Raw genomic sequence first — 26,838 nt, 5'->3', positions numbered from 1 at the left:
AAAGGAACAGGGCCCTCTAGCTACATCCCATCCTCTGCCAAAAGGGTTGGCTGAGGCCTGGCAGGTGGGGACAGGTGCCTTTCCCAGGGGCCCATCACACCTTCACGACAGAAGTGAGCAGCCAGATTGCTGGGCTCCCAAGCCCACGTGTATATAATTAGCTGCTGGGAAATAGATCTGGGAGCAGATCTCATCTCTGCCTAATTAGGGGCTGGGCAGCTGGGGCCAGTCTGGCCTGGGGGCGCTGCTATGAAAGCCAGGCAGCCCCAGGGGACAGGGCAGCAGCTGCTGGCCCTCGCTGCTGCTAACTGCCCCTCACACTCGGACTGAAGGCAGAACAATAGAGGGGCTGTTTCCGCAGATCCCCAAGGCTGGCAGAAGCCCCCAGCCATTCCTTCCACAGATCCCCACATGGGAAGCTGATAGGCTCCAGGATCCTGGCACAAGGGAAGTCCTCCTGGAACCGGGAACCAGGAACCGCCTTCTCCACTTCCAAGAATGCCTGCCTGCTCTCTTTCGAACAGACCTGCCCGATGCCCTTCTTCACTACCCCCCCGGCCCAGCTCCTGGGAACAGGTCTGGTCTTAGGGCAGAAGTCCCTGAACACACCTGCTCCACATTATATGACAATGTGTCTGCGGATCAGCTGCCCATTCCCTTCCACCAGACATGGCAGAACCCATGTCTGCCTTACCCACTGCTGGGCACTCAGCAGATGCTCAGGGGGAAAGACTGCCAGGACCCAGGACAGGGAAGAGGGGTAAGGCATGTGTCAGGAGAATCAGGGAGCCAGAGTGCCCCCTGACTGTGGGGTGTGCAGCAGGCCAGGTGTGACCCCAGGCTGGAGTGCAGACCTGCTCTGTGACAGTCCCCAAGCCACTGTCCCTCCAGTTCTAAGACCCTGGAAAGGTCACCTTGAAGTTTCAGTGACAGGATGTGCGCGAAGGGTCTGCGCCTAGGACTGAACCTCCTCCAGGAACAAAGGGGTCCCCTGGCCCATCACCCACCAGTACTGTGTTCTAAAATGCAGCCAACATAGCCACTTTCTTGAGTTTCTGGGGTGCTGGCAGCTGACAGCAAGGGGCAACACTTAGCACAGAATTCTGGACAGGATGACCAGAGGAGCTGCTCTTTGACATCTCAAAGGACACCTCTGCAGAGCCTGCCCAGATTACCCCTCCTGACCCCTCACTCTTTAAACTTGGGGACCAGAAGGCTCAACTCCTGCATTGTCAGACCTGCTAGGTGCCTGCAGGCAGGTTATAGTCCTCCCGGTGCCTCAGTCTCCTCGTCTGTATCACAAGGAGGTAGACTCCATTCTCATGAGCTTGGCCACTCTCTTCCATAACCCAGTTTCCCCTTGTTTCCCTGAACCACCCAGGTCCAACCCAATTCCCTGGGGCTGATTGTAGACGATCAGACAGACACACAGACAAACAGCTGGGCTGACCTGGATGTTTGTCAACAGCCCAACGGAAATCTCCTCTTTATGCTTAAAATAAAACTTACATCAAACCTGTCACCAGGGCCCCCATTTGAGCTTCCTGTTTCTGAGTGCTGCAGCCAACACGGCCTGCAGGAGAGGAAACACCACCCAGCCCTTCCCCACTCCCACCCCGGGGGTGGGCAGAGGCCACCCAGGCTTTCACCCTTTGTGTGCCCGGCCCTGGCTGTATCACCAGCCAAGGTGGAGGCTCCCAACGGGGAACTAGCCCGGAGGGAGACAGGAAGGAACTGAGACCTCAAAGCCGCATCCTTCCCCTTCCCCCAGCCCCCTGAGGACTTGTCCCATTCTCCCACTGAAGCCCAGAGAGGGAGACTGGCTTGTCCAGGGTCACTCAGAATTGGAGGCGAGGCCACTTGTTTTGTGCTGTCCACCCCAAGTCCATCTTCCTCTGAGAACTCCTACTTCCAAACCCCAATCTACAGCCTGTGTCACCTCAAGTTCAGAGTTTGCATTCTTTGAGCTTCCTGCTCCCTTGGGAACAGGGCAGGAATAGGGAAGGATCCCTGTACCCATCAGTCTTTTCCCTGAAGGTCCCCCACTTTCCTGGTGCAGGGGAAAAAACCTGTCCCGGCTCTATCCAGACTCACTCTGTGGCCAGACCCAGTTTCCTCCTCTGTGAAGGAGGCCCAGAAACTACCCAGAGGGGTTATGAGGATCCCCTGTGGGGCAAGTCTTAGGCCGGGCCAACCACTGACCTCATGCTCCCACCAGATCCTGGGGTGAACAATTACTAAGTTCTGAAGGCCCCACCCCAAGACCTCTCCCACCCCTTCTCCTTGTGAACACAGAAGAGTCTGATGACCCAGCCTTTGAAAAACAAGCATTTGTGTTTATTAACCAAAGCGGGGGGGGGGGGGGGGGGGGGGAGTCAGAGCAGTACAGACTCCTATCAGTCCCTCCTGTAGTCTACCCACCTAGGCCAGGCTGCCAAGGCCCTGCCCCCACCCAGAGTAAGTTCCCAGGGAACCAGGGCCCCCTGGGAGAGGAAGAGGAAGTCAGCAAACGTCAGAGACCAAGGAAGAAGGAAACAGAACCCCTAGGCCTAGTAAGATCCTTTGGCCCCTCACTCTCCGTAGAGAAGGCTAAGTGCCCCAAATCCAAACCCACAATAAGAGCCAAGTAGGACTCATGTCAAAACCTCTACATGTGAAGGGCAGAGGGTGGCCCAAGGTCAAGAGGCAACTCTCTCCAGAGTCAGTCCTTGCCAGGTGGATGCTGGTCCCGCCTCTGAGGCTCCGCCTCCACACCAAGTTCACACAAGGCAGCAGCCTCCGGTCTGCCCCAAGCCCGCGAATGGATGCAGAAGAGGTCAAGGGGCCAGTTGCCTCTCTAAGATCTGTCTGTGGCAAATGCGGCGTCCCGTGGAAGCCTAGCCCTCAGCTGCTGGGGTATCGCGCGCTTGCCGCAACCCGTACAGCCACTTGATCACGCGGGCGTTACGCTCTACCACCGACACGCCATAGGGGACGCGCTCCCGCTCCCGCGCCCGCTCCTCAACAGTGGCAGAGCTGCGGCGGGAGCAGTCCCCCTCAGAGCTGCCGGGCCCAGCGCTGGGCCCGGCCAGGGACACGATGTCTGAGCTAGCCCGCGCCAGGTGGGCCACTCCCAGCCCCCTTGCCTCCTCCGGGTCCAGGCCGCAGAAGTTAAAAAATCGCTCAAGGTCGGCCGCTGCCCGCGAGAAACGCTCACTCAAATCCGACTTGGAGCGCTGCAGACCCGGGGGGCGGGCTGGGCTGGAGGCAGTGGTAGTGCCTGGCGATGGGCAGGGCTGGGCAGGTGAGGCAGGCAGGGGACGGACATCCACTCGGCGAACCGCAGCTGTACTGGGCGGTGGGCGTGGGGGGGTGGCTGGGGGCGCCTGGTGGGCTCCCTCTGTCCGTCCAGGGTTACGGCCGGCCTCGGCAGGGGACGCGGGACTATCACACAAGTCGATAAGGCTGCTAAGGATGTCCAAGTCCAGCTGGGGCCGGCGGCCAGGGCCAGGCAGGACTCGGCGGCTAGGCGTGAGCACCGTGCGGCGAGTCCCAGGGCTGAAGAGTGGCTGTTTGGACAGCAGGGGCTGCACAGGTTCCTGGCGAGTGTTGGCCACATGCAAGCTCTTGACGTACTTGGCCTTGTCAGCCTCCAGGCGCTCCACAGCACTGGGTTTCCGGGCTCCACCATCTGCTGGCCGCCGTAGCAGGTAGCCGGGGACTTTGGTCCGCAGGCGGAAAGGTAGGGCAGGGGTGTCCCGGGCTCCCGGAGTCAGTGTGTCCACAGGCATGGCTGTTACATACCCTGAGGACTTTGGTCTGGGAAGGCCGGAGAAATGAGGAGCCAGATCCAGGCAGAAAGTTGGCAGCTGGACGCCGGCAACGGCTGCAGGAGGGGAAAGACAGAGGCTGAGCGCGCTCAGACAAAGGCTCAGCAAAGACAGAAATGGGCTGAAGACGCGTTCCCTATTAAAAGGTAATAGCCACGCCCCTGGTTCACAGGGAGCCAATCAGAAGACAGAAAGCCAGCACTGAGGGCCTGTGACTCCGCCCACACCCCCGCCTCCTTCTCAGGAGACCAGCCCCTCCTGAGGCAGAGAGGAAAAAGTGCCAAAGAATGACAGGAGCAGCCTGAGCAGAAAAGACAGGGCAAGCCACGCTTTAAAGGAAGCAAAGTGGGCTCCAGGCCATATGCTGGGCCCCAGCCAACTTAATCTCTCAACGGGTCCTCTTAACAGCTCCATTTTGCAGACAGGGAAACTGAAGCTCAGGGAGTTCAACCAACTTGATTAAGCTAACCCAGCAAACTGATGGCTCTGCCCCTTGCTTCCAACCAGGGAGGTGCCGGCACAGCAGTTTTAGGGTTGGGTGACCAAGAGAAAGCGCTGTAACCCCACACCTCACCCGGACTGGCCCCAGGGAACCTGGTCCCACCTTCTACCCTTACCCACTCAGGCAGGAAGCTGCCCTGTGCTATCCACCCGTCTGGACATGCCAGGCCCCAGGCATAGCAATAAGCCAGTGGGGGAGGAGTGTAGAAAGTCCCCACCCCCCACCCCAATGAAGTCCAGACACTCATCGGCTTCCAGTATGGACTTCACAGTGATCCACGGATGCCTGTCAGCTAGAAATATCAGCCCTGTGCTGTGCTGCTCCAAGAGAAGCTGGAAATGCCCACGATCACAAAACCCTGCTTAAGAGCATCCAGCAGACCCTGGATCTGCCAGCAGCCATAGGATGGGCACCCAGAGGCAAGGGGGCCCACATCTGGGTGCACAGGCATCCACATGATCACCTAAGCATCAGGGCCTCGTGCCCCAGGCATCAGGCCAGCCCTGATCCTTTTTCCAAGAAAAGACTGGAGCCACAAAGTGTCCCCCGCTAACTCTCCCAGAGATGGGCCAGAAGAAAACCCACAGACCAAGTCCTGAAACTTCTCATCTGAAAAACGCGAGAGGAGGACTTCAATCCAGATGATCCCCAAGAAGACTTGTCATTCAGACCATTTACACCCGTGTTGTCTAATTCACTAGCCACATACGGCTAGTGAACCTTAACTTTAAATTTAAATTAAATAAAAACTTACAATTCAGTTCCTCAATCACACTAGCCACATTTCAAGTACATGACAGCCACTCTAGTGGTCACTACAGTAAACAAAGCAGATTAGAGCATTTCCATCCATAACAGAAAGCTATAATGCACCGCCCCGTGTGGTCACCCAGAATGACAGGAGGAGTCTGGATTGGGGTGGGAAGGCAGACATCCCTGTGTGCTAGACGTTTAACACCATCCTCTCCTGGAATCCTCCTGGAATTCAGTTGGAATTCCCCCAATGTGAGAAGGGTCACTGTCATCTGATTTTACAGGCAGGGAAAAGTGAGACTACAGAAGTGACCAACCTAGGCCCCAGAGCCGATAAATAAGACACAAATTCATATGAAGCCTAATTCACTCATCTATTATGTTTATGTAGTTTTACTCTTTGTTCTTCCCATGCCCCTAAAATACAGCTTCATGAGGGAAGGTGGTTTGTCTGTTTTGTTCACTGAATCTGTTTCAGGATATTGCTTTCCACACATAATAGATGCTCAATACATTTTTCTTGAATTGAAATGTCCATGGGGACCAAATGAGAATGGGCAGACCTCAGATAAACTAGAGAGGGATGCATCCAGCCTATTGCAGGCATATGCGTCCAAGGTGGGAGGTATGGAATGTGCTAGGAAGCTGGAAGAAAGATGTGCACGAAAACTCTAGGTTCTTAAATCTTAGCATATTCGATAATAATTTTTAACACCTGTGTGGAGAGGGGTGCCTGGGTATCTCAATCAGTTGAGTGATTTCGGCTCAGGTCATGATCTCATGGTCATGGGGTCGAGTCCTGCTTCAGGCCCCTCAATGAGCATGGAGCCAGCTTAAGATTCTCTTTCTCTCTTTCTCTCTCAGGGGCACCTGGATGGCTCAGTCGGTTAAGTGTCCAGCTTCGGGTCAGATCATGTGCTCATGGTTCGTGGGTTGGAGCCCGGCATGGGACTCTGTGCTGACAACTCGGAGCCTGGAGCCTGCTTCAGATTCTGTGTCTCCCTCTCTCTGCCCCTCCCCTGATCGTGCTCTGTCTCTCTCTCTCAAAATGAACAAACATTTTTAAAAATTTTTATAATTTTTTTTTTTTTTTTTTTTTTTTTTTTAACGTTTACTTACTATTGCCTGCTTGGGATTCTCTCTCTCTTTTCACTCTCTGGCCCTCCTCCCACTCACTCTCTCTCAAAATAAATAAACATTTAAAATATTTTTTCTCTCTCCCTGTCTGTGCCCCTCTCCTCTCTCGCGCTCTCTCAAAAAGAAAATAAATAAAGTAAGTAAGTGTGGATGGAGCAAACAGGTCTGCAAACGTGTCTGCTCTCCCCACCCCAAACTAGCCTCCAGCCCCCAGTCTGAGACCCGGGCCAGCGCAGCCATGGCAAGTTACCAGAACCTTGGGGGCTGTCGGGCCAGAGACAGAGCTGCTCCCAAGGCAGAAGGGATGGAGTAGGTGGGAAAGGAAAGCTGCCCCACTGGGGGCCGACCCCCAGGGGACCTCAGGCAGGAAGGGTCTGACAGGAAAGGCAGCCTGGCGGAGCCCGGTCGAGGTAACTAGCCTCTGCCCCACCCCCGGGCCGCCGCCTACCAAACCAGTCCGACCCGTTGGCGGCGGCAATTCCCTCCCGGGAACCATCCTGGGAAACCGGGGGAAGACGGAGGTCATATGGGCAGGGCCAGGGCAGAAGCCCCGCGCCCTCGGACCGAGCTCCTGGCCGCAGGGGCTCCTCCCGCAGCCCGGACACAAGCTAGGAGCCAAGCCGGGCTTGGGGGCCGCTGGCCAGCTCGCCCACCCGCCCGCTGCATCCCCTGCTCCTGCAGCTGCGCCTCTTACACACTCCGGTTCCTTATCTGAAACGCGGTTAAAAATAGACCTGAGCCTCCAGGTCTCCGCGAGGATGGAGAGATAAAACAGGTCGAGGACTCTCCCAGCACCTGGCCGAAAGGCCGCGTTCAAAAACGGGGCTCGAGGTTTTTATGATGATTCTGACGACCCGGCTCCGCAGACCGCCCCCCTAGCAGGGGTCTCTCGGCAGCTCCAGAAGCGCCGGAGCCTCAGACAAAGGAGGCACGTGATAGAGGCTAATCCTAAACTGATCTGACCAAATCCCATTTCACAGGTGGGCAAACGGAGGTGTGGCGGCTCCTGAGTGTTAAAGCCAAGGGTCCCAGTTCCCAGGTGGGACTCGTCCTCTCCGAGGCCTCCTCTCATCGCCAACGCCCCACCTACGGGTTTCAAACGCTACCCACAAATGGCCCCTAGAGCGCCAGCTGTGAGCCCTTCTCTTAGGGCATCCCCGGGGCATGCGGCCGCACCTCGCCCCCTTCCCACCGGCTTCCCTAGAGTCAGCCTTAGGGGGTTGGGGAGCTCGGATCCTCGGTCTGGCTTCCGCCCTGCCCCGCTTCGGGACACTCTCTCGGAGACTCCCAGCGACGGAGGAGGCCGCGAGCCAGGCGGCGCGCTGTGTGACTCTGGCCGCTCACCGCCCCTCTCTGAGCCCGGGTCGACCTGGCTCTTAAGTAGGGTCTCGTCCAGGCGGGAAGGTGAGCCCCCGCCCCGTCCCCACCTTCCCAGGAAGGCCCCCCCACTCCGGCCCCGATCGCCCCCCCCCCCAGCCAGCCCGGACCCGCACATACCTTGCTGCGAGCGCGCCCCGCTACAGAGCGCTCCCCCGGCCCGGCCCACCTAGGGCTCAAGTAGCACGCGTTTGCGCAACTTCCGGCGGCCTGCCTCGGGCAGGTGAACCCGCCGGCCCAGGTAGTACCCGAAAGGAAAGAACGAAAGCCAGGCGGGGGCCGGAACCTGAGCCCAGGCGCGCTGGCGGCGGGCTTGGCGCCCGGACCTATCCCAGGGAGCTCTTCCGCGAGCCGGGGCCGCCCAACCCACAGCTACGCTGGCCACATCCGCACATCTGCCACCCGCAGTCCCCGTGGCCACGCGGGCCAGCGCACCCATCGTGGGAGGTGGAAAAACGGCGTCCCCCCCCCTTAACCCCCCCTCCCGGCCTCAATGATGGCCAGTTAACGTTGACTGTGCCAGGCACGAGAAAGTGCTGTTCCTGGTATTAATCAATCCATGTTAATCTTCCCAACAACCCCTGTGAGGTGAACTCTATTATTATCCCCATTTGACTCATGGAATACTGAGGCTGGGACAGGCTGAGCTAGTTGCCCAAAGTCACCCCGAGGAGTCCGACTTGGGCACTTTCTCTCCGGACCAAGCCTTAATGTCACCCCGTTCTACCTGTGTGTCCCTGAGCAGGTTGCTGGCCCCCTCTGGCCCTCCATTTGCCAAGTGAGGAGAGTCTCACCTTCCAGGCCCAGTCAGTGTGAGTTCTTAGGCTCTGAGAGGGCCTGTAGAAGCTTCGGGCCTGCTGTAAATATTAGTGGCAAGGGCAACAATGGTAATAAGAATAGAGTGTTGGAGTCCCAGGCACTACACTTATGTAAATCTCTGGACAACCCCCACCCCCACCCCAGGGAGGTACTACTTAATGCCCATTTTACAGATGAGGAGACTGCTGGAAGGAACCCTTGGGAGGGAGGTGATTGCCTCCACCGCCAAGCCAAGCCCTAGTAGGTCACTTCAGGTGGGCACATTTGATGAGGCCAGTTTCACTGGGATCCTGAGGCCCAGAGAAGGCCCTGAGTCCTCGGGAAGTCAAAGGGGGCCCAGTTTTTCATGTCTGTGCCAAGTGGGGGCTGCACCCAGTTTGGGGCACAGGGCTATGAGGGGACAGGAAGTGATTCAGAAAACAACTCTCCTCCCCCTGGGAGTGAGTCAGCTCTGAGGCCTCCTCCAGGCCCTGGAGCCTGATTTTAGGGGAATGAGGGAGGCCAGCCTAAAGACCATGGTTCCCCACAATTTCCTGCTGGGTCCCTGCCTGGCCCTCTACTGAGGGTGGGAAGGATGAAGGGGGAGGGCTCCGTTAGGCAATAACTGTCATAAAAGCAAAAAATAATAATAATAACAATTTTCATAATATAATAAGAAATGTTCTGAGTGGTTTCTTTGTACCTGACACTGCTCTGAGCTCTTTGTATCTGTTGACTCATTTAATCCTCACACTCGCCCTGAGGTACTCCTATTATGCTCCTTTTACAGTTGAGAAAACTGAGGCACAGAGAGGTGGGGCCACTTGCCAGAGGTCACACAGCTGGTAAGTGGCAGAGCCAGGATTTGAATCCGGGATTTGAATCCAGGAACAGGGCTGGGGGAGTGGAGGGAAGGGGAGGAGACAGAATCTTCAGCGTTGGGATTCAGTCACTCACCTCCCAACTTCGGCTCAGGTCACGATCTCATGGGTTCGAGTCCCACGTGAGGCTCAGTGCTGACAGCTCAGAGCCTGGAGCCTGCTTCAGATTCTGTGTCTTCCTCTCTCTCTCTCTCTCTCTGCTCCTCCCCTGCTCGCTCTCTCTCTCTCTCTCTCTCTCTCAAAAATAAATAAACATTAAAAAATGGCAATATGGCAATGTTTTCCCAACAGACATCAGATCTCATCACTGCTCTGCCTAGGCCCACTTATGGCTCCCCATCACCTTAGAGTAAAACCCAGACTCTCTAACTTGGCACTCAGGCCTTCCAGGATCGGGGTCCCGCCCTCCCCTCCCACCTCAGCTCCGGCCTTTTCTGCTGCAGCTACATACCGCTCCCTGCTCGTCTTGAACACCCTAAGGTCTTTCTCGCCTCACCGACTCTGCACCATTTGTCCTCTGCTTCAAACCTCTTAGCTCACCTTCTTCAGGTCCCACCTTCTCAAAGAGGCCCCCCTGACTGCCCTGAGGCTCCTGCCAACTCTCTCGTCTATCTGTTCCCTTCCACGCATTCATCCCACCCTGTCGTTTTAGATATTCACTTACTGATCACTCATTTCCTATTTCTGTATTCTCATCCTCTCCCGGGACCAAGCATACAGGTGTGCACACGGCACACCATTGACTAAGTGGCAGGACTGGAAACCAGGCCACCTCAGAGACAAAGGCCCTTCACCACCAAGCCTCCTCCAAACCTCTTGCCTCACCCCAGGGCTTCCCCCATCTATCCCCCTCCCCTCCAGCCTCCCCCTTCAAGCTGGGCTCTGGCCACTTCAGATGAGCCCCGTTCTTCCTCCAAAGACATCACATCCAAACTTTTGCACGGCCGGGGTCTGCTCCTACAGTGCCTTCCCCGCTCCAGCCCTAGGGCCACCTCTGTAGCACAGACTCTGCATCCAGCCTGCCAGGGTTCAAATCCCAGCTCCCCCGGAGTAGCACTGAGCTCCTGGGTAAGATAATCGACATTCCCATGCCTCAGTTTCCCCAACCATAAAATAGGACTTGTAACAGTGCCCCTCTCCCAACCTGTGCGTGACAAATGCCACCAAAATGTGATACTCCGGTGCCCAGCTCCTGGGTGAGGACTTCATCACCCCGAACGTTGACCCACTTTTCTCAAAGTTTGCAAATCCAAGCATGCAGAGTCGAACAGACATTTCTTCAAAGAAAGTGCACAAAGGACTGATAGGCACATGACAAGATGCTCAATATCATGAATCATGTGGGAAATGTAAATCAAAACTACAATGACATAACATGTCACATCCATTAAGATGACAATATCAAAACATATAAGCAAACAAAAAAAACCAAAAAACAAAAAAAAACAAAAAAACCCAAAAACAGAAAATAACAAATGTTGGTGAGGATGTGAAGAAACTGGAACCCTTGAACACTGTTGGTGGGAATATAAAATGGTGCAAAAAATAAAACAAAATAAAACAAAATAAAATAAAATAAAATAAGCCAGCGTAACTGCTGTGAAAACAGTATGACGGTTAGGAAAACTTTTTAAAGAGAATCACCATGGTTGCACCACAGTGCGAACAGACTTAATGCCCCTGAACTGAACCCTTAACAAATGGTTAAGATGTGAGACTTTATGTTATATACATTTTACCAAGAGAAGAAAAAGAGGGAGCACAGAGTCTGGGTCAGACCCCCTGGATCAGAATTCCTGCTCTGGGTGACCTCGCCCAAGTCACTAAACCTCTCTTGCATTCAGTTTCCTTTTGTGAGGTGGAAAAAAATAACAGCACAAAATTGCAAGAATCAAACGAGCACATGCTCATAAAGTACCTGGCAGAGGGAAGTGCTTGTCGAGAGGTGTTCGTGATTTTTATTCTTTGTCTAGGGGGCAAGAGGTGTGGTTTCGATGTTTACAATTTTCATGACATTCTGCACCCCCACCCCACCCCTCCCTTCCACCTCCTTCTCTTGCTGCTCATTAGAAGCCAGGCCCTGACTTGGGTGGAGACAGGGTGGCCCTCACCTGCCCCAGAAAAGGATCAGGAAGGCTCCAGGCAGCATTGAAGGGGCGGGCCAATAGGGCAGCCCAGCTCGATTTCAGCCCAGCTGTCCGGGTCAGAGACACCCAGCTGGGCATCCTCCAGGGCCACGGCAGGCCCCATTCTATTTCTGGAGTCTCCCCAGACTCTCATGCCCTGGCCTGCCTGCAGTCAGCCTTGCCCAGAACCAGCCTTGTCCAGGGCACCCTGGCACACATCTCAGCAAGGGAGAGGTGAGCGGGCTGAAGGAGGGGTGTGGGCACAGACGCCTGGAGCACTGATCTCCTATTCGGCCCAACTCCATCAACCCAATTAGCTGCGCCTGTTTGTACCTCAAGTTGCAAAATGGGGACAGAGGGGCTTGCGGTGGAGACGGAGAGAGACCACATGCAAAGCCTTAGAGAAGGGCCTGGCTCACGAGGCTGGGAAGGCGGAGGTTGGGGTCAACTCACAGGCAAGCCCACTTCCTGTCCTGGATTACCTTCTGCCCAGGCCTGAGCTCACTATCGTGGCTTCTTATCTTGGCCAGGAGACGTGAAGAAACTTGCCCAAAGTCACACAGCAAGTCAATGACAGATCACAGAGAGGGCAGTGGTCTTATGATTAAATATATAATCTATAATGACATATATATATATATTATATGTGTATAATATATACATATATGCATATGCACATATATATGTATATAATATATATGCATATGCACATATATGTATATAATATATACACATATCTATACATATAACATATGCATATACATATATACATATATGTGTATATATATACATATGTGTGTGTGTGTGTGTGTATATATATATATATATATATATATATATATATATATAATTTTTCAACCAGGTGATATATGCACATGACCCAACAAAAACTCTAAGGAGAATAAGGTAAAAATAAACTCCTTCCCACTCCTATCCCCAGCCACCCAGTTCCCCTCCCTGCAACCAGACAGCTGTGTGTCCTTCCAGGGAGATTTTAGGCAGATACAAGCAACAATAATGGACATATATTCTTTCCTTCTTCTTTTTTTTTTACACGTATGGCAAAATGCTGCGCATACTGTTTTTACCTTGCTCTCTTTACTCAATAATACGTGTTGTTTTAAGAATGTTGTTAAGGGGCGCCTGGGTGGGTCGGTCGGTTAAGCGTCGACTTCGGCTCGGGTCATGATCTCACGGTCCGTGAGTTCGAGCCCCGCGTCGGGCTCTGTGCTGACAGCTCAGAGCCTGGAGCCTGCTTCAGATTCTGTGTCTCCCTCTCTCTCTGCCCCTCCCCTGTTCATGCTCTGTCTCTCTCTGTCTCAAAAATAAATAAACGTTAAAAAAAATTTTTTTTAAAGAATGTTAATATATTATTAATTATAATATGTGTTATTAATATACTTAATAATATACATTGTTCAATAACATCTGTGGTGCCACATCAGTACATAAGGAGCCTATCAGCCCCTGCTGATGAGCACTTAGTGTGTGTCCAGACGCGCCCTGTTACAAACCACCCTGCAGCGTCACCGCACCGACGTTGTGTTGCCTTAGAAGTGGGACAGCTGGGCTGGGCATGTGCTTGTAATGGTGACAGAGACCATGTGAGTCGATCTCCACCAGCAGGACAGACAGCAAATGGTCAATAACTGTTAGCTTTAGTTAGCTTGATTAGAGGTTTGGGCACCCCTCAATTTTGCCTCACCCTAGCCCCTCCCTGCATCGCATTCCAGCCCAGGAAGATAATCAGCTCCCTAATAACTGAAAGACATAGGACATCAGATGGGTAAATGCCACTGAGAGAAACAAAATAGAAAAGGGGGGAGGGCAGGGCATATGAACTCAATAAATATTTGTTGAGAGACTAAATGAAAGAGTTCATTTCTTTCTGAGTTCCCAGCGCATCCCCAGGAGGCAGGGCTCGGCCCAAGTCAGATGCTCCACTGGGACCAGTCGCGGCCCCGTCCCCAACTCCAAAGTCTCTGGTGACTAGTGGCTTCAGGTTGAGCGGCTGCCTCTACCCATTCCCCCAACTTGGGGCAGATTCCCAAGAATCTAAAAGCGGCTCCAGAGCACCTGCTGCCCACCTAGTATCTACCCCAGACACGTCAGTCCCCTCGGATCCCCCCCAGAACAGCCCTCTGAGGGAGACAGCACTGCGATTCAGAACCCCGTGGGCAGAAGGACCCCAAAGGCGCCTTGAGTCCACCCTCTGGCGTTCCAGAGAAGGGAAGACAGATGCCCAGAAGGGGCACCCAGAGGACTGCGCGGGAGAGTGGGGCAGGAGGGAGATCATCCAGCCAGGGCTCCAGGGCTCGGCAGCCTTGCAGCTAAGAGGCTGAGAAGCTGACCCCCAGCTGCGTGTCTGGGCCTCCCAAGGCCAATCCTGATCTACCCCGACTGGAGACTTCGAGGCGGAGCAGAAAGACCTGAACTGGATTCCCCACCAGACCTCGCTGTGCCAGGCCACTTGCCTCTCCGCACCTCATTCCCTCTCATCCGTGAAATGGGGTACCAACTCCTCCCCACACATACGACGCGGGCAGGACGCATACAGCAGGCGCTCACGGAGCCCCTCGGACCCCAGCGCGCGCCCCAGACCACCCGCCCCCTCACCTGGAGCCGGCGCTAGGAGAGTCCCGGCTCCTCCAATACGGGTCTTAGAGAGGCTGACAGCTCGGACCCGAGGTTGGAATGGCCGCGCCCAACGCTGCTCGGAAGGCCCCAGCCCCGCATAAGGACCCGCCGGGGCGTCTTCGGAACTGCTCTGCGCACCCGAGGTGGACGGGGTACCTGACTGTCCCCAGGCCCCCACCAGAGCGGAGGCCCGGGGGGGCGCAGAGGAAGGGGAAGTGAGTTCGCCAGTCTCCCCCCGTCGCCGGAATGGTTTGCCCCGGACATCCTGATTGGTTCCTCGCTTCCGTTCGAACGCCGCGCCATCCGGGTTGCCAGGCGACCGCTTAGCTTCAGCCCAGGGACAGCGCGTCCAGCCCCAGCAGCCCAGCTCCGCCCGGCTCAACCCCTCCGGCCTGTTCTTCCCTTGGCCGCTGCAACTCAGGAGCCTAGTTATTTCCCTTGCTCTGCCAGGACTTTCTCCTGGTCCCCAACAGACTATGGCACCATTTAGGGGCCCCACCTAGTCCCTAGTTCCGACTTTGCAGCTGGCTATGTGAGCCCGGGCTAGCCCCTTTCCCTCTCTGTTTCCCTAACTGCACCGTGGTAAATTGTAAAATATGCATATCCAGCAGTCCCGAATTTTACTAAGGAAATGACCAAAGATATGAGCAAAGATTGATGCAGCCTAGCGTTATTTACGATAGCAAAAGAATGGAAATCATTCCAATGCTCAGCAAAAGAAGGTCGGTTATATACATCCATCCTGCGGAAGAGCTAAGTCTACTGAGCTTTTTACCTGCCAGGTAGCTTTACATAACATAACTCTTGTCATTGCTCATGGCATAACCCTTTGAGATAGGAACCTTTAATTACCCCACTTTGTGATGAGGAAGGTTATGCAGCTATTAAAAATGATGTAGTTAAAGATACTTAAAGTATGAGGAAAATGCTAAGAAAGCTTTTTAAAAGTATGTTTCAAAGCACTATGTACACCATAACTACGTATTAAATACATAATTGCAATATCACGTGTTTATGTGTAATCGTTTATAAAAACAGCAGTCAACTTCTTTTTTGTGTTTTTGTGGATTTTCCAATTTCCAACACTTAAATTGTCAAGGGAAAAAAAACCCACATTTTTTAAAAGGATTAGAATAAATTAACTCTAAGCACCCTTCAAGATAAGGAAATTTCACAACTGCAAGTCACTATTTGGGTCTAGGGCATTGTTCAAGTTGGAACCGACCTCTGTTTTCTAGTCCAGATGGCGATCTTCACTCTTTGATTGGATTTTCAATGATTGAGCACTTACTGTGCAAATACCTTGGGCAGGTCGGGGAGGGGGGGACTAATAGTATACCAATAGCTAACAATGATTGCACATTCTGGCATGAGCACCAATCAAATCAGAGTAGATAGCATCCGAAGCAGGAAGTCTGACTATATCTGGGAGGAGCAGCGAAATATCAAAGTTGGCATTAACTGTGCCCTTTGCTAGACTGTGCTCGAGGCCTGACACACATTTTCTCACTTGACTCCCTTACCATGTGAGAAGAGAGGTTCTATTATCCTTCTCATTTTATAGATGAGAAAAGCATTGTTTATCTGGATTCAGCAGGAGTCCTCTGAACCGTTCTGTTATGTTCCCATGTGAATATACAACACGTGTTGGCAGCAGCAGTGAGGGGAGGCCAGGAGGATCCTGTGATCACAAAAGACACAAAGCAGGGGCAGATCTAGACTACATACTTCCTGAGGCTCGTACAATTTAGGGAGATCTATTTAAGGAAAGACCTACAAAATCACAGATATAAAATTAGGTAATAAAAGTGATGATTTGGTTCGAAAGACAGAAGAGACCTCAACAAACGAAAATTCCACAAATGTTGCAAAATCCAGGAAAATAATATTATTTCTATGAATTACATATTTGGCATACCTCCCTGATACTTTTCACAAACAAGCTTCTTCTGGCTCCATGTATACATTTCATACCTCTCCTCCACTACATACTGGTGATATTGGGCACTGTAAACCCAGAGAGGGCGAGAGACAGAGACAGAGAGAGATGACCTTTCACCCTGGTGCACCCTTATGTCACAGCACACCTCAGTGTGCGAGGTAAGGGTATTCCCGGAAGTCATTAGCAGTTGGCAATAACTTTTCACAAAAGTGACTGAAAACAACGTAAATAAAACCGCGAAGCCCGTACTAAACGTCAGGGTTCCCTTGGCCAAATCCCACAGACGGTCATACGCACTCTGACATCATCTGACACAAAGGGAAGTCTGGATGGAAAGAGAAGGTGGTTTTAACAGAGTGAGGTTTAAACACCTTACTTTGGCAAGTTTTACAGAAGCATATGACTCTGTGAACACCTTGCTAGGGTGTCTGCCGGACCTTAGCTTCCCTGTCATTAAAATGGGAATAACAACAATGGTGTCATGGTTGAATTCTTCTCTCAGATGTACAACTTTAATCAGGGGTTAGGAGAGATTTGAGATGCTTGGATAAAGGTCCTGCTGACCCTTGCGTGTTCCAAACTTGCCTCTGCCCTACGTACCCTGGAGCTTAAAACAAACAGGATAGGGGCGCCTGGGTGGTTCAGTCGGTTGAGCGTCCGACTTCGGCTCAGGTCGTGATCTTGCAGTTTGTGAGTTTGAGTCCCGCGTCGGGCTCTGTGCTGACAGCTCGGGGCCTGGAGCCTGCTTTGGATTCTGTGTCTCCCTCTCTCTCTGCCCCTAACCCACTCACATTCTGTCTCTGTCTCTCTCAAAAATAAATAAACATTTTTAAAAAAAATTTTTTAAAAAGAATAAGGAGGTGGACAAGCTGTCATTAGTGTGCCCAGATGAAAGGGAGCTAGATGATCCTTAGGGTCGCATCCTGACCTTGGCAGTGTTTTCTCCACTCAGCTCGAAACTGAGATGAAATCAGCCTCAGATACCAGCTCCCTATCCTCTGTGCACCCCATGGCTGTATTTTGTTTTGGCAGGGGGAGCCTGGCCTTGAAGTGGTTTGAGAGGCATGCCCCGGGGGGGGGGGGGGGGGGGGGGGGGGGGGCGGGGAGGGGACTGGTGACCAAGGACAGTTCCTGTGTCTGAGCTTTCTGCTCCCGGGGGAGGCAGCCTATCGAGCCTTCAGGTGAGACCTCATGAGAAGTTCAGAGAGAACTGCCAAGCCAAGCCCTTCCTGAGTTCTTATCCAACAGAAACCATAAAAGAGATGAAAAAAAAAAAAAAAGATTATTGTTGTCTTAAGCCACTAAGTGTGGTGATGATTTGTTATTCAGCAGGAGATAATACCTAGGGACTTTTTACAAATTCCAACGTCCAGGTTGCACCCCAGACCAACCACATCTGAACCTCTAGGAGAGGGGCCCAGATATCAGGTTTCCATGTGCAGCCAAGGTTGAAACCCCCTGGAGGACGTCCCCTCCCGCTTCTGGCTTGGGCAGCTCCCACTGACCTCAGGCTGGTTAGGAGTCTCTCCTCTGGGCTTCCACAGCCCCCTGTCTCAAACTGGCCTGGGGCACGTCTCCTGACTCGGCAGTCGGGAGACCTCTTATCGGGTAAGTGGAGGTGATTATAGCACCCAGCTGACCTCCTGGACAATCCCATGGTGTGTCACCTGAGAAAGGGCTTGGGGAGCATAAAAAGCGAGCTCTCCAGGTGTGGCTGTTATCACTGAGCGGCTGCTCGGGCTCAGCATTCCTCCGCCTCCCCTCCGCCTCGGCTTTCTGTCTGTCTGGACAGCTAGGAGACAGCAGCTTCCAGTTTGGAGAGAGGACTGTCCAAGTTACCCTCATCCCTGCAGACCTCCCCCCTTCATCTCCTCTTGGTTTGTTTCAGGATGTATTTACTCATTCAACAAATATTTTCTGAGCCCCTGGTCTGTGCCGGTTACTAGGAAGACAGACGGGAACACAGGGAGTTACATTCTAGTGAGGGAGACAGAACAATAGATGAGTAAGTGAACCGACAAGTGAGACATGTTATAAATAAAAATAAAGCAGAGTAAAGCAATGGGCGTAATGGAAAAGGGGCTGCTTTGTATAGCACAGTCAGGGAGGCCTCTCTGAGGTGAAGCCTAAAGCGTAAAAAAGAGGCAGACATGTGCAAATCTAGGGAAGGCTAGGAGGAACAAACATGTGCAAAGGTCCTGGGGCAAGAGTGAGTTTGGTATATTTGAGCCAAAAGGCCAACGACTGGAATGGAGAGACAGGAAAAAGACTTACATGAAATTGCTGTAGGTCACAGAGAAGAGTCTAGAGTTTAAAGATAAAAAGCAGCAGTTTCAGATCAAGATCAAGCATTCTGGGGTCAGCCGGTCAGAGTTCTAATCCCAGCTCTACCACCCACCTGCTGCCAGACTTGGGAAAGTTCCTTAAACTCTGAACGTTCAGCCCCCTATCTTTAATGGGAATAATTGCACCTACATCGCAAGGAGTTACCTTGAGTCCCCAGGATGATGCGCACAAAACCCTTAGCACAGGACCTGGCCAAAGCATGGCTCAATAAATGTGCGTTATGCTCATTGCTGATGACAATAGCAGAGATCATACCGCACAACCATGGGGGTTCCCAATAAATCGCAAACCCTGGCAGAGAGCATACGTGCTTGCACCCTGTAGCGGGCTGAACAGGGTGCCCGCACAGAACAATCGGGGCTGGCAGCAGTCTCCTGGGGGTTAGAGACAGGCTGGCAGCTGCTGGAACCAGGGCAAGATGAAGACAGGCTTGAAGATCCCGCTGGATTTGGTCCAGACTGAGCCACATCGGCTCTCCACTCCCAAATCCTCACGCCCCAGGAACAGGGTCAAGTTGTGAATCTGGAGAGCCCAGAATTCTTCTAATCCTGAGGTCTTCGGGCTGCCTGGGTGGCTCAGTCGGTTAGGCAGCCAACTCTTGATTTTGGCTCATGAACCTGTGAGATTGAGCCCAACCCAGGGTCAGGCTCTCTGCGCCCACAGCGCAGAGCCTGCTTGGGATTCTGTCTCTCCCTCTCTCTGCCCTCCACCCCCCACCTCAAGGTAAATAAATAAACTTAAAAAAAAAAATCCTGAATTTTGCATTTTATCGAGTTTTAGTTATTTAAATGGAAAGGCCACACAAGGCTAGTGGCTATCGTATTAGCACGGCTCTCGAGTGGAAGTTGTTTTCTCTTCGATTCTCTTTCACTCTTTCTAGCCTTCATCCGTGTCCATTTCGCCCACGACAGGGGGCCGCAGACTCAGGGCCAAACTGGGATTTGTATCTGTTCCTTTATGAAAATGGGTCTTGTTAAAGGAAATTCACCAACTTCCGGTGTATACTTCGCTGATTTTTGACAAATGTGTCCAGCTGCAATTGCTGCCATGGAGGAGTGGCTTCCGTCACCTGGACAACCTCCCTTGTGTGTTTTACGGTCACGTCCCTCCCCCTCGCTCTGGCAGCCACTGGTCTGTTTTCTTTCCCTACGCTTTCGTCTTTTCTGGACTATCACACAAATGGGTCAGCCTTCTTTCACTTGAAGCAGGATTAGAGTTTAAGAACATTGTTTTATTCCCATTCCGTTATTTCCCCCCCACCCCCAGAAGTTTTCTAATTACGGCAAATGATGCTGTTTCCACTCACAGAGAAAGTATGAAATTTCCTTTCACGCTGAATCCGTTTAAGCCAAGGAGCACACGTTTCCTTTAAAATGTGGAAGTCACTAATAGAACAGGTGGGATACGGATACGACAGCAATTACAAGAGTGAGACACGAGTTACTCCTCTTCGGGAAAAACACCCAATCCCACCTCTGCGTGTGACGCATGGGGGGAACCAAGACCCAGGAGGAGGTTGGCTGGCCCGGATCACATCGAGCAGGTGGCAGAAACAGGAGGACACTAGTGCTGCTCAGGACAGATGGCAGAGGCTGGGAGGAGAGGCTTGGGTCCCCTTAGGGTTAGGGGGCTGTCCCCTCCCCCCACTCTTGGGTCTGCGCTAATGGAGCTGCCCCAGGTCAGAGGCTGGGCCTGACAGATGGGATTCTACAGGGGAAAAAAGGTTCAGAGGGTGAGGGGCCTTTGTCCCAACCCCAGATGGCAGGGCCAGGCCAGAGGCAGGTGGAGAAGTAGGGCCCCTCCTGAACTGGAAGGTCGTGGCCCGGAGACAGAATCTTTGTGGAAATGTAACACCCAAGCCCCTCCACCCAAGGGACTGGTGCAGGCCTTTCCAGCTTTCAACAAGACCCCTCCACTCCACATGCAAATCAAATGCAAATGAGCCTGCCGCCACTGCACAAACCCCGCCCTCCTTTCCCTCTTGCTGAGGTCCATCCCACAGGTCCAGACACCCACGGATGTCCAGACACCCGAAGCCCCAGGCCCATCCTCAGCGCACGCTCAGACCCCTCACACCAGGACTGGGCATGAAATGGGCTCAGCTGACCCATCTCTGCCTGGAGGCTTCGTCAGACCTGGGCCACTCCTGCTGTCTCTCACCCTATCCGTCCTCCCCCAGCTCAGGCAGATCTTTTAACACCATAAATCAGTATTGCAAAGCTATAGTGATCAAACCGATCTGATACCGGTAGGAAAACAATCAAGGGCCCAGAAATAAATCCACGCAAATATGGCCAAATGATACTTGACAAAAGAGCCAGGGATACTCAATGAGGAAAGACAGTCTCTTCAACAAATGGTGTTGGGAAAACTGAATATTCACATGCAACGCATGAAATTAGACCACTCGCCTTACACCACTCACAAAAATTCACTGGAAATTGATTAAAGGCTTAAACCTAGGACCCGAAACCATAAAACTCCTAGAAGGAAACACAGGGGAAAACTCCTTGACATTGGTCTTGGCAATGATTATTCAGATATGACAACAGGGGCGTCTGGGTGACTCAGTCGGTTAAGCGTCCAGCTCTTGATTTCGGCTCAGGTCATGATCTCGAGGTTTGTGAGTTCGAGCCTCAGGTCGGGCTCCATGCTGACAGCGTGGAGCCTGCTTGGGATTCTCTCTTGTGCTCGCTCTCTCTCGGCCCCTCCCCGTTCATGCTCACTCTTTCTCTCAAAATAAATAAATAAACTTAACAAAACAGATGTGACAACAAAAACACAGGCAACAAAAGCAAAAATCAACAAATAAGGACCACGTCCAACTAAAAAGCTTCTACAAAGCAAAAGGGAAAACCAACACAATGAAAAGGCAGCAGCTCAAGTGTCCATGAATATTCAGTTTTCCCAACACCATTTGTTGAAGAGACTGTCTTTCCTCATTGAGTATCCCTGGCTCTTTTGTCAAGTATCATTTGGCCATATTTGCGTGGATTTATTTCTGGGCCCTTGATTGTTTTCCTACCGGTATCAGATCGGTTTGATCACTATAGCTTTGCAATACTGATTTATGGTGTTAAAAGATCTGCCTGAGCTGGGGGAGGACGGATAGGGGGAGAGACAGCAGGAGTGGCCCAGGCGAATGGATAAAGACGTGGGCTATATATACAATGGCATGGTGTGGGCATGGAGGTGGGAAGCCGGGTCACAGAGGTCACACAGGCCCTGGAGGGGTGGTGGGGTGGTGGGGAGCGATGCAGGGGCCCTGTCGTGGCATTACTCCTTACCCCGTTTTACAGACAGAAACACAAGAGACCCAAATCAGAGCGAGGACAGGCCCACACCGTCCGGGCTCCCTGTCCAGTGCTCTTCCCACTGCATCAGTGTGGGAATACCAGTTTCTTCCCTGGAACCTTCTGTAGCCTTGGGAAGGGGCCACTCTCCTGTCCGGCCCCATGCCTCCCTACCAGCCCTTTGAGAGAAATATTAATATTTTGGAGTGAAACCGCGCTCCTTTGTTATACAAGGAAGTGGCCTTCTTTTTTTAGAGATGCAAACTTAAGTATTGGAGGGGATGATTCATGATCTCTATAATTCACATTAAACCACCTCGAAAAGAAATGGAGGAAGCATTACGGAAAACGCCAGAGTTCATCGGGATGTCGGATATACAGTTCATAATGTTATCCTCTGTTTTTCTGTGTGTCTAAAATTACTCGACGTAGTTCAGCGTAAACCACTGAAAGAAAAACACGAGGGCAGCCCCTGGGTGTGGCCACAGCTGTGAACGTGAATTGAGAAGGCTGGAAGGCAAGCTAGGAGAACATTCTGGACTGGGAAAACCGGGTCTGTGTGTGGGCCCCTGGGCAGTCCCTCCCCCTGTGGGGCCCCTTCCCCTGGGACACCCTGAGTCTCTGCCCCAGTGCTGCGTCTGGTGCTCTCATGGATTCGGCCACTGGGGGCTCTGCGCCCCTTCCCCAGGACACCGACTCTCAGGTTGGGGGCCAGGCAGGAGGCCAAAGGCTTCGCTGTCCCCGAGCCCCGAGAGGCCAGACCAGTCTGCCAGTGTCTGGACTGGGGAATGGACAGAAGGACGCAGCCCCATCTCACCCTTTCGATCTGGGCCTAGGCACCTGCTCTCTTGCACCATCTACCCCATTGGACTGGCTGGGAAACTGAGGCCCAGGCCTGACCTGGGTCCCCTGCTTTGGGGGCCTGTACTCTTCTTAAGGACCCAAGACATATAATCCTACAGAAGGAAGAGGGCAGAGAAGGAGGCCCAGTGCACCAAAAGAGTCAGAAGCTGATGTCTGGCCCTCAGCAAGTCAGGGTCAGAGGCAGAGGGCAGGGGACGCGTCCCCGGCAGCGTGAGGTCTCTGTGTGAGGAAGTCAGTGCAGGCCGGGAGCCTCCAGCCCCTGTGGAGAGGGCTCTCCCGTCCCTAGCTGTGCCCCCTGCATCAGTACGGCCCCAGTCTCCCCAGCTCGGGGCCAGGGGATCCTCTCTCCCTGTTCAAGCAGGAACCTCAATGTCCCTGTCAGCCTGTCCCTCTCACTCACCCCCAAACCAGCGAAGTGCTCTCCTTAAGACCTCCCCTTCCATTCAGCCAGTCAACAAATATCTTCCAAGTTCCTTCCACATGCCAGGCACAAATTAGGCACCAGGACCTCCACTGTGAACAAAACAGACACAGTCCCCCCCCCCCCCCCACTACTGAGCTGACACTGGTGGGAAATAGACACAAAGCAAGATGAGTCAACGAACACATAACACACCATCAAGGGCACAGTTAGCAAAGCTATCGAGGCACGAGGAGCTAGAGAGTGGTGGTGACCAGACAATTCTAATTTAGGGTCACCTCTGAAGGGTGAGATTGAGCAGACACCTGAATAAAGTGAGGGAGGGGCCATGGGGCTACCTGGGGAAAGAGGGCAAGTGCAAAGGCCCTGAGGCAGGGAATAGGTTTGCCACCTGAAGGGTTGGCAAGAAGCCCAGTGTGGCTGGAGCGGAGAGTGCCGGCGAAGAGACTACTGCGACAGCCACGCAGGACACGAAGGGGCTGGATGGGGGCGGTGGCAGTGGAGGGGTACAGAGTGGCCCGATTCTGGATCTGCTAAGGGATCAGTATGTGCCGTGTGGGAGCAAAAAGGAGTTGGGAGAGAAGATAGCACCTCCATTTTAGAGACCACGCTCCTTGCGGTATCCCCAGCGCATGGAACAGAGCCGATCTCAATCAGCAGTTACTGAAAGAGAAAAAGCAAATAAAGGGAGAAAGAATCTCAGCCCGCCCACTCCTTCTGGCCTCCCAGCTATCGTTTTCCAGAACTGAAGGCGTCTTTCAGGGACTCCCCCATACCCTCCCACAGGATGCTGGGAGGCCATCCTCGGTATTCCTGGTAGGAACTCTCTACTCCACCCGGGCTGGAATTTCCACCATCCTTCACTCCTGGAATCCTGCCCTGAGCACCTTCCAGAAATCTGTTACCAAGAAAGCATCTGTCACACATACCTCTCCCAGCCCAGTTACTCCGGCTTGAGTAAAGGGCACGCTCACCTATGTGCCCCCATTCAGATGCCACCACAATTTCCTCCACTTGGGTTCTCCCTGTTCTTCACACAGGACAGAGCCGAGGAGAGAGAAAAGAGGTCCCAGATGTGCTCTGAGAACAGAGGAGGCCATCACCTCCCTTGAGCTGCAGGTAAGACCTCTATTAATGCAACACAGAATGGCATTCGAGGTTTCTTTCAGTTCTTTTTCTTCATTTTTCTTTTTTTTAAGTAATTTTTTAATGTTAGGTTACACAACTAACAGGGTTTAGACCCCTAGAAAGTTAAAATATTTCAGTTAAAGCTAAACTCCTCTTTGATCACCCCCCCATCACCCTTCCCATTCCCTGACCCCCTCCACACACACACCATTCCAAAGGCAACCATTGCTGCCAATTTGAAATTCACGCTTCTAGATTTTTTCCTATGGATGTATATGTGATAAACACCACACACACACACACACACACACACACACACACACACCCCTAATGAATATGTGGCATTTATTTGTGGAAAAAAATTTTTCCACAGATGGACTCATACCGTATTTATCCTGTGGCTCTTTTCTCCTCTCTGTTCTGGGCTCTTGAATTCAATTCACAGTTAAGAGATCGTATTCACTCTGATGGGGCTGCGCCACGCGACTGGCCCTTACAGAGAGCAGATTGCTTTAGAGGCACTCTCAGAAGCTCCTCTCTCTAATCCCCTCGAAACCTACGTCTCCTTTCCCCCCGCTCTCCTTCCTTCCACCTCCCCGGCACGTACGCCCCGCGCACCCCCCGGAGAGAAGGTCCTAATTCCTCAGATGCCCCAGGCAGGTTCATCTTCGGAGGTTGTAGCACCCTGCGCCCTCTGGTGGCTCCCGTGGGTAACTGCAGCGGCGCCTCCAACCCCCTCATCCATTCACCCCACGAACCGGTTCTGGAAGCCCTGCCCACCCACCACCTAGGCGTGAACCTTCCCGCGCCTGCCCTGGGGGCCCGGTGGCGGATTAGCTGATCTCCGCTCTGGAAAGGCTCCTCGTGGAATGTGAGCGCCCTTGTGACCTGCCAGAAGAATGTACACGTTTGACGAGCCCCGGAGGGCAGCTCTTTGTGGGAAACTCGTGGTCCTCGTGCAGCGCCTTTGGAAGGCAATGAACTGGACGATCTCTCTCTGAGCACGTTGTAGTTCACTGCTGGGAGCGGATTCTGCAGGTATTGGCAGTGTTTGCGGCCGCAGCAAACGACAGGGGCCCAGCAACGGGGGTGGGCCAAATTCGTCCTGGGGCAGTCGGATAATGGAACACCTGTAGGCCTGTCCTTCCCCAGCCTGGGACTCTGTCCCTCTCAGGGTGCCTCTGCTGGCTCCCCCCACTCCGAAGCCTGCCCGGATTCGCCACTCCGGGTTCCCCTCGCCCTCTTTTTTTCCCTACGGACTAACACACTAACTAATGTCCTCACTTCCTACATTTATTGTCCCTTCGCTTCACTAGAAGGTCAGCTCTCCAAAGACCAGGGCTTCGTCTGTCTCCTCTGTTCAATTTTATGTCCCAAGCATCTCTCCCAGTGCCTGACATTGTTGGTGTAACCGAATGAGGGAACCAGGGCCCTGTGGGCCCCCAAGCCGAACACGGAGACCGGGTTTGCAGTGAAGAAAATTTTAATTTGCAAGGCCACCTAACGGGGAGATGGGAGTGGGGGTGGGATCTCAAATCTGCCTGCCCTGAAAAAGGGGTCTTGAGGCTTTCCCGGATTTTAGGGAGAGCCTGGACCAATGTGATTGGAAGCTACAAAGGGGGAGGTAAAGTTGAGGGCGTTGTTGATCCGCGCAGGCGCAGTCCATCAGGACGCTCCTTAGGTCGCGGGCCGCTCAGTGCGTGGAAAGCCACTTACACAAATGTCTTGTGAGTTGCGCGTCAGAGAGAGTTCATCTATGAGAGGCGGTGACAAGGCCCCATGGTATATTCCCTAGGCTAATTGCCCTTTAGAAGCAGGCAGTCTGTTGTGGAAAGAAACAGGCTTTGGGTTACAGTTCGCTTCCCTCTAGCTACTCTGAACGCAGGACAACAATAACTTAGCCTTGTTTTCAGATCAGAAGCGGAGACTTTATTGGAAAGCGCCGGTTTCACTGGCACTTAATAAAAGTTGCTCAGTGACTGAAGCCACTGAATGAGGGTCTGGATGTGCAGGCTATAGCAAGATCTCTGAGATACTTAGAAAAGGCAAGCCTCAGAAAGCAGTCGGCCGTATGCCCCAGTCTGTAAAGAATGCGGGTGGGACGTTTTCCCATAAACCTAAAATTGCTCCCACAAAAGATACTACCAGTCTTTTTTTGTTTTTTAAGTTTACTTATTTATTTTGAGAGGAGGAGAGTGGGGAGGGGCAGAGAAGGAGAGACAGAATCTCAAGTAGGCTCCACACTGTCAGCACAGAGCCCAACAGGGGGTCGAACTCACAAACCGTGAGATCGTGACCTGAGCCGAAGTCGGAAGCACAACTGACTGAGCCACCCAGGTGCCCCGATAATAGTAAGTCTTTTTTTTTTTTAAGTTTGTTTATTTTTGAGAGAGAGGGAGAGCGCGTGCACACATGCGTGGGGGGAGGGGCAGAGAGAGAGGAATTCACAGAATCCAAAGCAGGAGCCGGGCTCTGAGCTGTCAGCACAGAGCCTGACTCCGGGCTCGATCTCACAAACCATGAGATCATGACCTGAGCTGAAGTCGGATGCTAAACTGACTGAGCCACCCAGGCGCCCCAATAACAGTCTTAATTAAACAACAGAGGCTGTAAAAATATCTGGAGATGACAAGGAAAGGGAGAATATTTTGGTTGGGGTTCATCCATTCGTGCACGTGAAAGAGGGCTTCAGTTGTCTCCGTCCTGACCTCAGACTTTTCACTAGGGTTCTTTCCAGCTGGTCTCTGCCAGGTGGGCAGAGCATCCCCTGCTGGGAACAGAAACTGTCCCCTCAAGCCACAAGGACACCCTGAGCTAGCAGGAG

The 26,838-nt window shown here is 52.8% G+C and overlaps 1 protein-coding gene across 3 annotated transcripts in view; it reads right to left on the bottom strand.

Annotated features, from left to right (window-relative positions):
- Positions 1-2,369: 2,369 nt before the first annotated feature.
- FAM110A (family with sequence similarity 110 member A) overlaps positions 2,370-26,838 on the bottom strand; it is a 122,408-nt gene continuing 97,939 nt past the window's right edge. The window contains exons 1-2 of one of the 3 annotated variants that reach the window (XM_042931370.1): positions 14,000-14,347; positions 2,370-3,865 (exon numbers count right to left, since the gene is read on the bottom strand). In XM_042931370.1, coding sequence (XP_042787304.1) covers positions 2,877-3,770 — 894 coding nt within the window. In that variant the 5' untranslated portion in view covers positions 3,771-3,865; positions 14,000-14,347 and the 3' untranslated portion in view covers positions 2,370-2,876. Of the gene's footprint in view, positions 3,866-7,698; positions 7,833-13,999; positions 14,348-26,838 lie in introns of those variants that run through there. The other 2 variants (XM_042931368.1, XM_042931369.1) reach the window with 2 other exon arrangements.

Source organism: Panthera leo, chromosome A3, assembly GCF_018350215.1.
Source record: "Panthera leo isolate Ple1 chromosome A3, P.leo_Ple1_pat1.1, whole genome shotgun sequence".
Taxonomy (NCBI): Eukaryota; Metazoa; Chordata; class Mammalia; order Carnivora; family Felidae; genus Panthera; species Panthera leo.
Note: the sequence above shows the minus strand (reverse complement) of the source record. Positions and strands in the feature narration are given on the sequence as shown.